The sequence below is a fragment of the Ceratotherium simum genome, chromosome 29, assembly GCF_057802395.1.
Source record: "Ceratotherium simum simum isolate JZ-2026a chromosome 29, ASM5780239v1, whole genome shotgun sequence".
NCBI lineage: Eukaryota > Metazoa > Chordata > Mammalia > Perissodactyla > Rhinocerotidae > Ceratotherium > Ceratotherium simum.
Window position 1 is genome coordinate 107,546 of NC_141928.1, and position 14,435 is coordinate 121,980.

At 59.5% G+C, this 14,435-nt stretch overlaps 1 protein-coding gene across 2 annotated transcripts in view; it reads right to left on the minus strand.

The window, feature by feature from the left end:
• The window catches only part of CACNA1B (calcium voltage-gated channel subunit alpha1 B), a 213,671-nt gene that overhangs the window by 89,954 nt on the left and 109,282 nt on the right, over window positions 1-14,435 (minus strand). For both annotated transcript variants that reach the window (XM_087418671.1, XM_087418670.1), the window contains exons 17-20: window positions 13,905-13,972; window positions 10,640-10,746; window positions 1,638-2,378; window positions 456-673 (exon numbers count right to left, since the gene is read on the minus strand). In XM_087418671.1, the coding sequence (XP_087274797.1) occupies window positions 456-673; window positions 1,638-2,378; window positions 10,640-10,746; window positions 13,905-13,972 (1,134 nt within the window). The remainder of the gene's footprint in view (window positions 1-455; window positions 674-1,637; window positions 2,379-10,639; window positions 10,747-13,904; window positions 13,973-14,435) is intronic.

The window sequence follows — 14,435 nt, forward strand, 5'->3', positions numbered from 1 at the left end:
CAGCCCCAGTCAAGTCTGTCACAAAGAGTCCTCAGCAGCTTTTCTGCAACTATGAATACTCATGACCATTTTATGGTCTGTCTTCTGACGAGACTATAAGCCCCATGAGGGCAGCCCTGGTCCTGCTCCCCCCTGCTGCATCCCCAGCACTCTAACACCACGCCCGGCACTTAGCTGGTAACTTGCAAATATTTTTTGCAAAGTTTTTTTTTTTGCAAAGGAAGGAAAATAGAGCTTAAGTGACATGTAATAGTAATAGTGCTCCTCTGGGGAGCTCCTCTGCATATCAAGATACAGATGCTGACAGCAAAGGACTTTCTCTCCAGATGGGGAAACAATTCACCAGAGGCATGCTCTGTCCCCAAGTGGCTGCCATAAAGCAGGAGGGAAGGGGGGAGAGCAAACTGGGCCTGCAGAAAGTGGGCCCTGCTCCACTGGTACGGGGAGATACTCACTGGGAACAACCGTGGTCTCCCCAGGAGGTCCGGTCAGTGTCACTGGGATATGCACAGTGGCGTTTGGGTCTGAGGGTTGGCTGCCCATCCGACTGACATTCCGCTGATTATCTGCATCCTCTGGCTGTTCCTCCACTTTCTGTAGACACATACTGGGCAGCGCATGCACAGGACTCACACCCATTATCCCACTGGCCTCAAGGTCGCAGTGCGGCTCCCTGCAACCAAGAACGCACATCAGAATCTGCCCCAAACTCCTATTCAGTCTGCAAAACTCCGCTCCTCAAACCCCTATCCAAATCAAATAAATCCCTGACCACCTCCTCTGCTACTCTGGCATTTCATGAGTTTTTATCACCCTGTATACTTCTTGGGTTTTAGGTCTGAAAGGTAGGGACGGGGCTGACTCACCTGTCTGTCTCTGGCACGAGGCCAGGCATGACTGGCACCACCATATGTGTGTGGAAAGGAACTGTTTGCAGAATGAAGAAACCTGGAGGAGGGTGCTTCCCTAAGCCACCCCACCTGGGGCCCCACCAGGCCAAAGGCCCAGCACAGAGCTCTGCGCACAGACAGCGCCAAGGCTGGCCTGGTCTTGAGTGAGGCCTCCAGCTGCGTGAGTTCTGGGTGGTTTGCAGCCCATCTGCAAGCATGGAGACTGCTGGCCTCAGCATCGGGGCTCCTGTTACTCCAGACTCGCACAGTCGGAGTCAGATTATGTCCCAGCCAGGGAGCAGGCTGGGCTGGCCTGGGGGCCCTTTCCGTCATGGCCACACAGCCTGGCCCTCTTGTTCTACCATTTAGCCCAGTGGCCTCCTCAGGCTCTCCTGACTCTCCTTCCTCCACAGTGTTCTCCAATTTTTTCTTCTCTCTGGGCCACTCCTTCCCTTCCAAGTCACCGTGCCCCAAACCAATCCCCACAATCTCCCCCTGGGTGCTTTAGAATAACGGCTGACCCTCACTGAGCCAACGCTCCCCCTACCCTCAGTGTAAGCATTTCACACGTCACCCAGACCAGGCAGGACTGTCACCAGCCCAGAGAGAGACCGAGACAGACAGTGGGGGAACAGGGGCAGCCTGGCCAGGTCTGCACTCCCCGCCCTGTGCACCCTGCCCCCCAGGCCCACGCGGCGGGGCCAGCGTCTCCCTCCACGATTCGCCCACCCCCGCGCGCTTTCTCACCTGGGCTGGTGGTTCCGGAGCTCCTTGTCCTTGTCGCGGTCCTCGACGCCGCCCTCCTTCTCCGCGGCCTCCTTCTCCGCGTCCTCGTGGGTGGGGAGCGCCTTGTGCCGGGCCCGGTGCCGCCTCGCCGGTTCCTCCCCGCTCTCGGCCTCCCTGGGGCCGGCCCGGGGGCCGCGGTGCCGCGCTCGTCGCTCGCCCTCCTTGCCCGGGTCGGGCGCGTGCCGGTGGGCGCGGTGGCGCCGGGGCTCCCGCTCGGCCGCCTCCTCCGGGGAGCCGCGCCGGTGGTGGCGCCGGCCGCTCTCGGGACCCAGGCCGCGGCCGCGCTCGCTCCGGGCCTCCTTGCTGCGGCTGCGGTGCGGCCGCCCCCCGGGCTCCCCGCCCTCCGCCTTCGGGGCGTCTGCCCTGTCCTGCTCCCCCGCCGGGGCCGGGGCCGGGGCCTTGTCGCGGTGCCGGTGGTGCCTGCGCGGCGGGTCCACGCCCTCGCCCGCCTCCGCGCCCTCGGGCCGGGCCTTGCCCCCCGCGGGCCCCCGCGCGCCCTCCCGGCCCGGCTCCACCACGAGCGGCCGGTCTAGGTGCGTCTTCATGTCGGGCCGCAGGTGGCGCGTGGTGGCGTAGCGCAGCCGCTCCTCGGGGTCCATCTCGCTGTACAGCGCCTCGCGGCTGGCCCGCAGGTTCTGCAGCCGCAGCTGGCTGGCCCGCTGCTCCCACACCGAGCGCGCCTTGGCCGAGTTCTGCTGCCTGCTGCGGGGAGACTGGCGGTGAGCGGCCGCCCCCTGCGCCGCCCCCCACAGATGGACACACAGCGATGGAGGGATGGCAGAGTGGGCGCAGGGAGGGGGGAGGAGGAGGGGCGGCAGGAGCCCTCAAGACCCCTGGCAGAGTCGATGCAGAAGAACGGGGCGGGGATACCCAGGGTCATAGAATTCAGCACTGCCCCTGTGGTCAGGACCCGGCAGACCACCAGAGCACCCGCCTAGGTGGTGGGGCTCATGGCCACTCTTGAGCAGGCGGAGAGCTTCCGAGGCCAAGGGGTGCAGGTCAGTGGGAATGACACGCACCAGCGTGAAGTGGCAGACAGGCTTCCGGGGCAGGTAGGCTGCTGGCCAGGAAGGGGAGGGGGGAGACAGTGGCCAAATGGGGCAGGACTGAGCAAGAGGCAGGAGGCAGGGAGCCCCTGCAGCCACCCTGGGGAGCCGGCCCGCTGCAGCACGGGCAGCAGAGCCACCTGGGGAAGGGGCTTCTCCATCTCCAACTCCAGGAAGAGTAACTAGCCCAGGGAGCAGGGCTGGGGGCAGCTGGCCCTCGCGAGCAAACAAGGAGCTGCAATTGCTCTCTGAGGTGGTCAGCCCCATCCAGGCAGCTGCCACTGGGCTCAGTGACCATTTGCTCCCAGAAGCCCAGCAGTGGGGGGTGGGGCTGGAGACACTACCTCCTGTAGTTACCAATGCCCTCCTCTCTCCTGGCTCCATGGAGAGCCCCTCCCTCCTCCGGGGGCAGGGAGGAGCCCTCTAGCCCAAGAGCGGCCTGTGGTCCAGGCCCAGCCCTCACTGCACAGGCTACCAGAGGCCTTGGCCACCCTCCAGCCTCACTCACACGGTCACATGTGGGGCTCCACAGCGCACGGTGCACAGGAAGCCCTTTGCATTCTGGGGTCTTTGCTGAATAAGACCCCCAAAGTAGGCAATCCCAGCCCCACCTTGGCCAAGCAGAAACCTCTGAGGCCAGAGTGCCGTCCTTCGGCCTCTGGAGGTTTCTGGACCCACCGTGGTGGCGGTGATGGCAGCATAAGATGATGATGGCTATGGCATCCATATCATTCATCGGCCACACTGTGCTCTGGGCTCCAGTGGCCACCTCATCAACCCTGACAACTACCTCAGGAATTAGGTGCTGTTCTTGTCCCCATTTCACAGATGAGGACACTGAGCCTAAAGAACGTGCCTCTCAGAGGGTCCCACAGTGAATCACTGACGGAGCCAGAATCAGACGCATGCAGGGGCAAAAAGAAGAAACATATCTAAAGACGTGAGGCCTCGGCCAGACCCCAACTGCACTGACAGCATAGCCTAAAGCCACAGTCCGAGGGGCCCCAGGCCGGCACAGCCACCAGCTCTGGGGCCCAGGCTGCACAGGCCACCAGCTCCGGGGCCCTGGGCCACTGAGCACCATGCTGACCTGCAAAAGCAGGGGCGGCCAGTCTCTGCAGTTGACCTGGACAAAGTGGATGGATGACAAGTCCTGCCCTCTGCAGGTGAAGTCCAGGCTCCAGTGTGGGGAGCCATTTCCAGGGCAGTGCCTCGAAAGTATGTGAGCAGAAGAGCACAACGTCTGTCGATCACCGGAGGGACAGACGGGGGCAGGCAGGGCAACGTGTGGGGGACAATTGTCGGCCTCTCTGGCCATCCGCTGACCTGCACCTTGGGCTGCCCCCCCAGGCCCTGACCTGCCTCCCCTGACACATGGGAGCCATGCGGCCCCACTCCCAAGGACACCTGGCAGCAGACCCACCTTCCCTCTCTTTGGCTTCACCCTAAAGTTGCAGGGGACCTACTGGTTCCCAGCTGGCATCAAAACAAAGGGTCGGACTCTAGACAATGCTGAACTGTGAGAAATGGAGACAGCCATGAGTGCTGTTCCCCAGGCATAGCAGCCCGTGAGAGCTGATGGCCGATCACTGCCTCAGGCCTCCCCATCAGTCCAGCAGCCCAAGATGGGCCTGGATTCTTTTTTTTTTTTTTTTTTTGTGAGGAAGATCAGCCCTGAGCTAACATCCATGCTAATCCTCCCCTTTTTGCTGAGGAAGACTGGCTCTAAGCTAATATCTATTGCCAATCCTCCTCCCTTTTTTCCCCCAAAGCCCCAGTAGATAGTTGTATGTCATAGTTGCACAACCTTCCAGTTGCTGTATGTGTGCTGCGGCCCCAGCATGGCCGGAGAAGTGGTGCGTCGGTGCGCGCCTGGGATCCGAACCCGGGCCGCCAGTAGCGGAGCGCACGCACTTAACCGCTAAGCCACAGAGCCGGCCCATGGGCCTGGATTCTGAGCCATTTGGTTGGCAGGGTGGTGGCCTGCTCAGGGGCAGACATGAGTCCTGGGGACCAGTTTTCTGTCAGAAGAGACAGGCAGTAAAGATGACGGGGACGTGTGGTGCCAGGCAGCTCAGTGGGCATGGGCTCCTGACGGCATGGCTCTGCCCTCAACCTTACCCTCAGGTACAGCTTCTTCTCTCCCAGGAAGCAGCTAAAGTTCATGGAGAGGTGGGCTGTCTGCTGGACTGGAGGGTGCCGTGGGGCTGGCAGGCTTCTCTCATGACTACCTGCGGGAGCAACATGCTGAGCAGCCCGCGCTGCCACTCTACCTGGCCCGGCTCCTGCTGGGTCTCTCTGCCTGTCTGGGCCCTAATGCCACCAGAGACTGTGCAGCCGCCTGCCACTCAGGGGTACTGCTGACTTGCTCTCTGGATGGTCTCACTCTGTGCACTGGCCTCTCCTCCTTGGTGTCTGACTCAGCCTGCACCTGCCTGGTGGCTGTTTTCTCCTTGCTCTGTCTGGCACATGGAGCAGTGTGGCCAGCACTGGTCTCTCACTCTGTGCCTCTCCACCGAGCTCCAAGCAGCGCAAGAACATGAGAGCAAGGGCAGGGCCACCCTCTGATCTACAGTGCAGTGTGGCTGGTGACTCTAATTCTGGCAAAGTCCTTATTTAAAAGGGCTCTTTAAGGGGTCACGTGGAGGAATCACTCCCACGATGTCCCGGCCCCAGCTTGCAGGTGCAGCTGGCTTAGCTGCACCCAACCCAGGCACTGTGGGGGTCTGCAAGACTCCACAAGGAGCCTCTGTGGTGTGGCCCTGCTCTGAGGTCTCTGGGCTGGGAAAGCCAGTTACCCACAGCTGCTGACACTGTGAAGCAGCCCATGGTGTAACACCATCGATACCTACGTCCGAATCTTACTCCATCCTGTGAATCAATCAGGATCCAGCCTTCTTACCCCATGAGACATCAGGGCCCCAACAGCCAGTAGCTCCAAGTGCTTGTGAGAGGACCGAACCCAGCTCTGTGCTGGCCAGGTAGGGAGCAAAGTAGCCAGGGACAACAGGAGCTCCCACCATCACCAGGACGCAGAGGGTACCTGGCCATCTCTGTCCAGGTGGCCTAGCTGTACCCCGCCCTTCCAGGGACCTCTCCCCTACAGGGCCTGGCTTCACAGTGTGGAGGAAGCCCCTGGGGACAAGTCACCCAGGACCACTTCCACGGTCAGACTGGTGACACCCCAGGAGGGCCACCCTGGGGTTTCTATGGTTCTACCTCGGGCTCTGGCTGGTCTAGCATGAGCCTCACAAGCAGACAACAGCTCTGCTCTTGCTAGAACAAGGACATCCTAAGGATTACAGATACATCCTCTCCCAAGTAAAGAAAGGACGGGGCAGGAGGACCCCATGAATGCCCCCTGTGAGCCCCTAACGAACACTCTACTTCATGGGAACCACAAAGAGACAGCCCCCAGTGGCACCCAGCGGCGGTCACCTCAGGAGAAGCAGATGTGCCTGAGACACTAGAGTGACAACACATGGACAGACAGCAGACAGGAGGACAGAAACCAGGAGGGAGAAGAGGAAGGGCTGAGCTCAGAGGTGGATGCCCGTGAGCAGGACTCAGGGATGTCCCCCACCAGGCTGCAGAAGGCTCGCCTGGAGCTGCCCCTGAAGCAAATGACTTGAGGTGTGAAAGCAGAGTTAGGCGTAGAGGGAAGGTGTTTGCGTGTAGTTATCATGAAGCCATAGATGGATATCGTAGCAGAGCGACTCACGGTGAGTTTACGCTGGAGACAGATGAGCTGCGAGATACAGTACCTCGAGTTTGCTTTACAAAACTGCACATGCAAAAAACAAAACAAAACAAAAGTGAGAAAACCAGAGAGAGTTCTAAGAGACACTAGAACACGCGTGAGCCGTGTCAGGTCAGGGTGCAGGCTGCAGTGTGCATCTGGGCGGGAGGCCAGGGATGCTTCCGTCAGAATGGGCACCAGCTGAGACCTCGGGGTAAAAGAGAAGTTGAGAAAGAAAGAGCATCCAGCAGAAAAGTGAAACTGAAGTGAACACAGCAAACCCCACCACGGCTGGAAGACAAGAAGCCGTTCTCTTGGGGGCCCGTCCACCACAGCTCTGCACACACTGCCCCCAGAAGGGCAGTGGGGTTGGAAAGAGCCAGCACCACTTGTCCCACAATACAAAACAGCTCTCCCGCACCAGACTTGGCAGGGTGGGCCCCACCCCCACAGGGCCAGGGTGGGCCGAGGCATGTGGTCACCTGGCCTTCGAGATGGAGCAGAGGCAGTTAACACAGGAGGCCTTACCTGTGGTGCCCCACCTGGGCCCTGCTGCCTGACCACCCCGCTCTTCCCCAGCCCACCCCAGCCCCTCGGCTCCCCAGGCTCTAAACCAAGAGCTTCCAGCTTACCATGTCCTTTCCCAAGGGCACAGGTTCCATCACCAACCCACCTTCCCTTGGGTGTAACTCCAGCCATTTCCAAGTGACTTTCTGGAAGCTTTTCCAGAACCAATAGATCTCTTTACCATCATTTCCCTTCAAGGTGGCTTCCTCAGGGGAGGACCAGGTGGGTTCCCAGCTCCTCCTTCTCAAGGTCTAGTCTACATACATTTGTGATGAGCTCAAGGCAACTCATCTGCCTGCTGGCCCTGGGTGCAAACAGGTGCGTGTGTATGCAAAAGAGAGTGTGCAAATCAGTGTGTGTGAGTGTGTAATCTTGTGGATGTGTATGTGAGTGGGTGTGAGTGTGAAGAGTATGCATGAGTGTGTGAGGTTGTGAATCAGTGTATGTGAGAGTGAGTGTAAACATGTATGAGAGTGAGGGTCAGTCAGTATGAATCGTGAGAGTGTGAGTGTGAATGTGTGTGAGAATGTGAGTGTGAACATATGAGAGCAAGTGTTTGAGTGAGTGTGAACATGTGAGTGTGAATGCATGTGAGTGAGTGGCTGTGGACTTAGTGAGCATGAGTGTGAACACGTGCATGAATGTGAACACGTGTGAGTGTGAACGTGTGAGTGAATGTGAACATATGTGGGTGAGTGTGAACATTTGTAAGTGTGTATGATCATGTGTGACAGCAAGTGTTTGGATGTGAACGTATATGAGTATGAATGTGTGTGTGAGTGGATGTGGATGTGAGTGTTAACGTGTGCGCAAGTGTCAGGGTGCGTGTGCATGTGTTTGTGTGAACGTGTGTGAGTGTGAGTGTGAGAGTGTATGTCCCAGGATTCTCAAGTCCGGGTGATGATGAGGGTGATTCAGCAGAGAGAACCAGGAAGACCACGTCAACCCTAGCGCCCCTTCCCACCCAGGAGCCTGAGGTGGCTGTCACTTGAGGCCAAGACACTCCCAGCCCCAGCTGACCTCCAAGGGACACGGGCGCCCCTCTGAGGTGGGACTCCAGCCCCGCGCCGCCGGCCCGTCAGGCACCGTCTGCGTCGAGCTACCAGAGCGCCGATGGGAGCCTCTCCAACACCACCCCTCGCATCAAGGTGTCACAGAGAACATCCCAGCCAGTCCCCCCACTTCACAGACCACACAGCCCAGCTGTCAGGAGCAGGGTCAGGGCGAGGGTCACTTGGGGGACCTCGCTCTCACCACCCCCCAGCAGCTCGGGTTGTAGAGATGAATGCGGAGGAGAAGCAGGTGCTGCCCGTCCAACCAACACGACTCATCAGGAGAACAGGAAACAGTCGGGGGGAGGGGGAAGGGGCAGACAGAGGACAGACAGACACAGAGTTCTGAGCAGCAGCCCCCAGCCCTCAGAGGTCTCAGCACAACAGAGAACGCAAACAACCACCACATGACCATCCTCACACCCACCACCCACACATGCCGGGGGCCCAGGCCTGGCCCAGTGTGCGGGATCTCTGGCAATCACACCAGACTGATCGCCATGCCCGACAGAGGTGAGCTGAGGGCATGCCACAGAGGACAAAGGCCCAAAGCTGCATCCCAGGAGAGCCTGCAGGACCCCCAGCTGGCCCAAGAGGGGGGAACACAGGAGCCACTGCCTGGACACACCACAGGCTGGCTGTGACAGGAATGAGCCGACACCCAGCTCAGGACCTGCTGTGCCACAGAGCACCTATGAGTCCCCCAGGCACCCCATTCCCAGGAGAACAGAGCACCAAGGTGGTGATCAGCCAACAGCTGGTGTCGTATGTTCTCCAGGCCTGGGGATGCCAGTCTACAGCCTTGTTCTTACACAGCAGCATCCCCAACGGAGCCAGGGGATGGAGGAGGAAGAGCGTCCAGACTTCTTTTTTTGGCAGACTGACGCACTCTCCGTGGCTGTGCTGAGGGCCCCAGCACCCTCCTCTCTGAGATCTCAGCCCAGATGGGAGTGGACACCCTGCCACACACTCCCCAGGGGCAGGCAGCCCTGGTAGGTAGCAGAGGCCACAAGACAACACACTCACCGCCAGGAACAGCAGAGAAGGCAGATGCTCAACAGAAACCCCACAAGGCCCATGTGTGTAAGTCAAAGGCTCATCTGCCGCCCTCTACAGCAGACCCCCAGCAGCTTACGGAGCTCAGGGAAGGGGAGTTCAGGGAAGGGGCCGTGAGAGGGAAGTCTGCTGGGTGACAGCAGTCCAGACCCAGCAGACCGAGTAACTTAATTGGCCAGACAACAAAACACTGAAACCACTGAGCACTGAGCCCCCAGCAGCTGCCTGAGCATGACTGCTATGTCCCGCCTGGGCCCCCAGGGGCCTGTGATCTCCGCTAGCTTACTCTCCCCCAAAGTCCAGCATTTTCGGCTTGGCTTAGAGACAGGTCCTCTATAAACGCCTTCCTAGAAAACAGGCCATCACCCTGGTGACCACCAGGCAAGAACAGGGCCGCTGTGATGCACGCTCACACATGCACACGCACACACAGCACATACACTCACACACAACCAGAGGCACACTCTCTCACACTGGCACACTCACACTCCCGGCAAACTCATCCCTGCGCCAGCATGTGCACTCAGCAGTGCAGATGTGCGGTCACCACAGACGTGCCCGTGGCTGTTCCTGCACCGTGATGGCAGTGGTGACAGAAAGAGAGGGAGGCCAGCTAGAGAGCAGGGCCCTGGGTCAGCATGGGAAATGAGTGCGGGGGGCGTGGAGCTGAAGACAGAGCCGTCAGCTCCAAGTGGACTCAGCCTGGCCCAGAGAGCCAGCGCCCGGCGGCAGAGAGCTCTTCTATGCCCTCTCATGGTCACTCTGTAGGCCAGACTTCCCTGCCTCTCTTCCCCCAGGGCTGCCCTCGCCCAGCCCACTGTAGCCTTTGACCCTGGGCCGAGCACTCTGTCCCAACTCTGAAGTCCCCAGTGCCTCCAAATATGCTGCGACGAGCCTCGAGGCTCAGCTGGACCTTGGGACGACCGGCCTCCCCGCGGAAGCCTCGGCCTCGCCTTCACCGTTTCTCATCAGAGAGGCTCCCCTTGACCTCTGTCCCAGCACCAAAATCTCAAAGACATTTTTGGAAACTGCATTAAGTCTCTTGGGCTGCTGAAGTACCACCTAGAATCTTTTGGCTCACAAAATACATTTCTGAAAAGCTGTGTACAAAACAGACATACTGACTCCTTACTCCTGACTCACAGGCTTTGCCCAGGGAGGGGCCCTGGAGCCACCCAAGACTGTCAAGGAGAGAACACCTACGGCAGAGCCAATCCCACTCACTACGTGAGGGCCACACGCTGCCACACCTTGTTCCTACTCAAACTGGGAGAAGCCATGGAGGCTTTCCCTGGTAAGCCCTGTGCTCAAAGGCTCCTGCAGGAGAGGGGAGCCATTTCCTCTCATCAGAGCTCCTGGGGAGGGGCTGTGTCCTAACAAGCTCCAGCCAAGACAAGGGCCCTCTGAGGAAGCCTCTGGAAGGAGTGCCCTGCTGAGGGCCCACCCGTGGGACTCTCGTAGCAGCCCGACCACCACCCCACCATCTGTTCCCAAGAGCCTTACGCAGCAATGGAGATGTTCGCGGCAGACATGGGGCTGACTTCAGCCACTTCTTTGGCCTTTTGCAGAGCAAGCTTCTGATTGGCTGCTTCTTCCATCTCCTCTTCATCCTGTTTGAAAAGACAGAAATGTGTAGCTAGCCTGCAGAGTATGGCATCCACTCTGACGCCATCAGCTATTCCTCCTGGAGCTTCTGAGTCCCTCCTGCCCTCTGAACTGGGGCCATGCATCTGGCTCCTGCCTTAGCACCACCCACCCATGCTCCAGCACCGAGCACCAATTCCACATGAGCTCTCTGGTAGCCTTCAGGGACCACCTTCTATGTGTGCTGCTCAAGGTGACGGTCCCCAAGGTTCCTGCATCAACACCTTCTTGCCATGTGCCAGCTCCCAGGGTACTCACCAGCTGATGACTCCACACCGATGCTGGCACCCTGACCCCTCTCCTGAGCTCCAGCCCCCAGGACCCCGCTGCCTGGACATTTCCACATGTTCATCCCACAGCACTTCACACTCACTCCGTCAAAATGCAAATCCATCCCTCCTTTCACCCCACCTGCCCCACCGTCATACTTGAACAAAGTCAGCCTCTGCCCCAGAGCTTGAGCAAGGACAAGGGGCAAGGCTCCACACCGGAGCCTGTGTCCCCAGCCCAGCACTGCCCACATGACCCATCACCAGGAGCAGGTCCAGCAGGGCCACCTCACAGCCTCTGAGCTTTTCTACCTGGGCTCATCAGATCACATCTGTCCACCGTTCCCCAACTGTGGCTGTGAGGAATCCCTCCCTGTTCCCCCAACACCTGATGGCCACATGCAGTGCCCAGCCCTGCCTTCACTACCTGCTCCTGGAGAGGACCCCCATGGCTCTGCCACCAGGGCTGGCATGTGCTCATGTGTGCACACGTGTGCAGACACCCTGCCCTGCCTCTGCCCCCTCCAGGGGAAGGGCAGTGGACATCTGGACAGATCCTCTGGCCCTGACCCCATGTCACTAGGCAAAACCAACATGCTCTGCTCCTGGATTTAGATAAATAGCTCCAGGCTGAGTCCATGGGCCCTGGGAGGAAAATGAAGGCTTCCAGATCCCTGTTAGCTGCCTGCAGATTTCCTACCATAGAGAAGAGACCTCCAAGCTTCATGCCCCAGAGAGGAGGCAAAGCCAGATCCACCACGAGATGCCCCTATCAAGGTCCTTCCTCAAGCTGTGGACTCCACCCTGGTTTACAGCCCTCGGGGGCAGAGAATGTCTCTAATCACTCCCAAGGGTGTTCTTAAAATAAATTCAACTTGAGTTTATTCCCACTTGAAAAAATAAATGATGCTACAATATATTTGTGAGAATTTAAAGGAAGGAGAGGCAAGTCCCACCTTTGGGGCTCTTGGCCAGCCCAGGAAATGCCCCATAGTCTGACACAGACAGACCTCCAGCTGCACCAACTCCCAAACAAAAAGGAATTCCTGCATTACGGCAGTTGGCCCCAGGGAGCCACCACCTAGGTGTCTGTGCATGGAGACAGGGCTCCCAGGGCACTGCTTCCTCGGGGTGTCCTCGCCCACAGCAGAAGTTGAGGAGACAATGAGAGCTTCCAGCTTAAGCTCACCCCTGCCCCAGGACAGCTGGTGCCCAGACCACCAATGCTGCTGGGCACCCCTTGTTCACGTGGTCCCAGAAATCCTGACACCACAAAGTGCTCTGTGGATGCACAGGTCCCCCAGCCCAGGCAGCCCAGCCAGGGGCTCGGGCCCTTCTCCAGCCACTCCTGGATGGCGAGGCTCTGTCTCTGCTGGGGCTGACAACAGAAATGGGCAGGCCTGTGGGACTCCCAAGTTCTCAGAAGCCAGGGGCCAGAGCAAGGGAGGAGCCTAGACCCGCAGGGACTGCCACAGCCCAGGCCTGGGGCAGGGGAGGAGGAAAGCTGAGCAGAAGCAAAGGAGGGCACACTGTGCGGGCAGCCTCCACCTGGGGCACTCCTGCAAGAGAGCGGGCTGGGCAGCAGGAGCCCCCGCACAGCACACGCTGTCAGGAGCACCGTGGTGCACCCACATCCCTGCTGCCTGCACAGACGCCCTGAACCTGCTTCCTCAGGGCAGCCCGAGTCAAGCTCAGCCCCAGCACAGAGACGGGTTTGACAGTCTTGGGATGTGCTGGATTGGAGCGGACTGGGCTGTGTCAGACAGGCACAGGAACGTGCACAGGTGCAAGCACAGGCAGGCATCTGTCAGGGATGGTGGGCATGAGCCCATGGACGCACACAGAGAGGTGTACACGCAGACACATGCCTGGCATACAGAGCAAGCACACAGGGTAGAACCTTCTCCCAGATGGCCTGACCGGATGGCAGCTCCCTCTGCACTGGGAGCTGGGGCTCAATAAAGCCCAGGCCTGAGGCTGAGACAGCGGGCAGCCCAGCCGCACTGTGCAGGGTTGTGAGGGTGATGGTGACCAGGCAGGGGGCCGTGTCATCTGGAGGGAAACCACAGGCAAAGACATGTGTAATCACATCCCCCACCACGCTCAGTGATGAGAGATGAATACTAGATGCCCCCCACTGGGCACAGCCTGGAGAAGGAGCTGCCCTGCTGCGGAACAGATGTGCTGAGAGGAGACACCAGCTGCTCCTCTGGGCACCAGGCAGGCCCAGCATCTGAGGACAGCACTGCCCAGTGACCACACGAGCTCAACCATCCACGTCTGAGACTGACCACAGGGGCCCCCTCACCGCCCGGGGATGAGCACAGAGGCCCTCACAGCCCTTTAGGGTCTTCAGAGCTGGATCTTCCCTAGAGCCCACCTCATGCATCCCTCTCCCTTCTGCGGGGACACCTCCCCTCACCTCACACGGCCACACTGACTGGTGCATCTTGTGGCCCCTCACTCCTGAGGCCAGGACAGCCTGCCCCCGACTTCTCCGGGCTCTCTCTGGGCTGTATCTCCTGTCAGCCACCTCCTGCTCCCCACACCTCCTCCTGCCTTTCTGGCCATTCTTCCCAGATCTTGGCTTCTCCAGGAGCTGTCCTTGTGGTCATCTCCCTCCTGACACCGTGTCTTTCCATGCTTCTTCAGCACCATTCCCCCACACCCCTGAGTGGCAGCCTAACTTCTGCCTGTCCAGGACCTTGAAGAAACTACCCTGGACAGTGGTCACACAGGTTGTTAAGCCAGGACCTGGACCTGCTCACGGCTCTCCAGTCTCATCCAGAGTGACATGGACTGATCCCCCACCCCTCGCTGCCCCTGGGCTGCAGGTGGCATCCCTGCCTACATACCTTGGTCAGCTCCTGGGCATTGGCAAGGTTGTCCACGGCAATGGCCAGAAAGACATTCAGCAGGGTGTCTGGGTGGCTCCAGCTAAGGAAGAGAATGCTTCTGCCCCCACGCCCTCCCACACGGTCACACCACAGCTTCCCCCAGGGAAAATAGGGGCCCGTATTTTCCCAGATCTTGACCAGCCTTCAGCCTCCTTCCCTTGGCATGCACAGGCCTCTTAAATCCCCTGGCTCCTCAGGCCCCTGTCATCCACAGACGCAGCCCAGCCCAGCTGCCAGGGTCCAGTGGCCCCTTCGCCTCTGCCCAACTCTCCTTCATTCAATCGCATCTCAGCCGACCTCCCCTGATGCTCACAGGGACACCTTTCCCCAGCCCAGCTCTCCAGAGCTGACTTCCAGGGCTGGAGCTCAGAGGCCGTGTGGTTAGTTCACCTCTGCGGGCATGTGCACTGTCTACTTCGTCCCCACCTCCGCCTGACTTCTGGCCAGCGTGAGAAGCCTCCTCTAACACCTCCTGCTTTCACAGGTGGC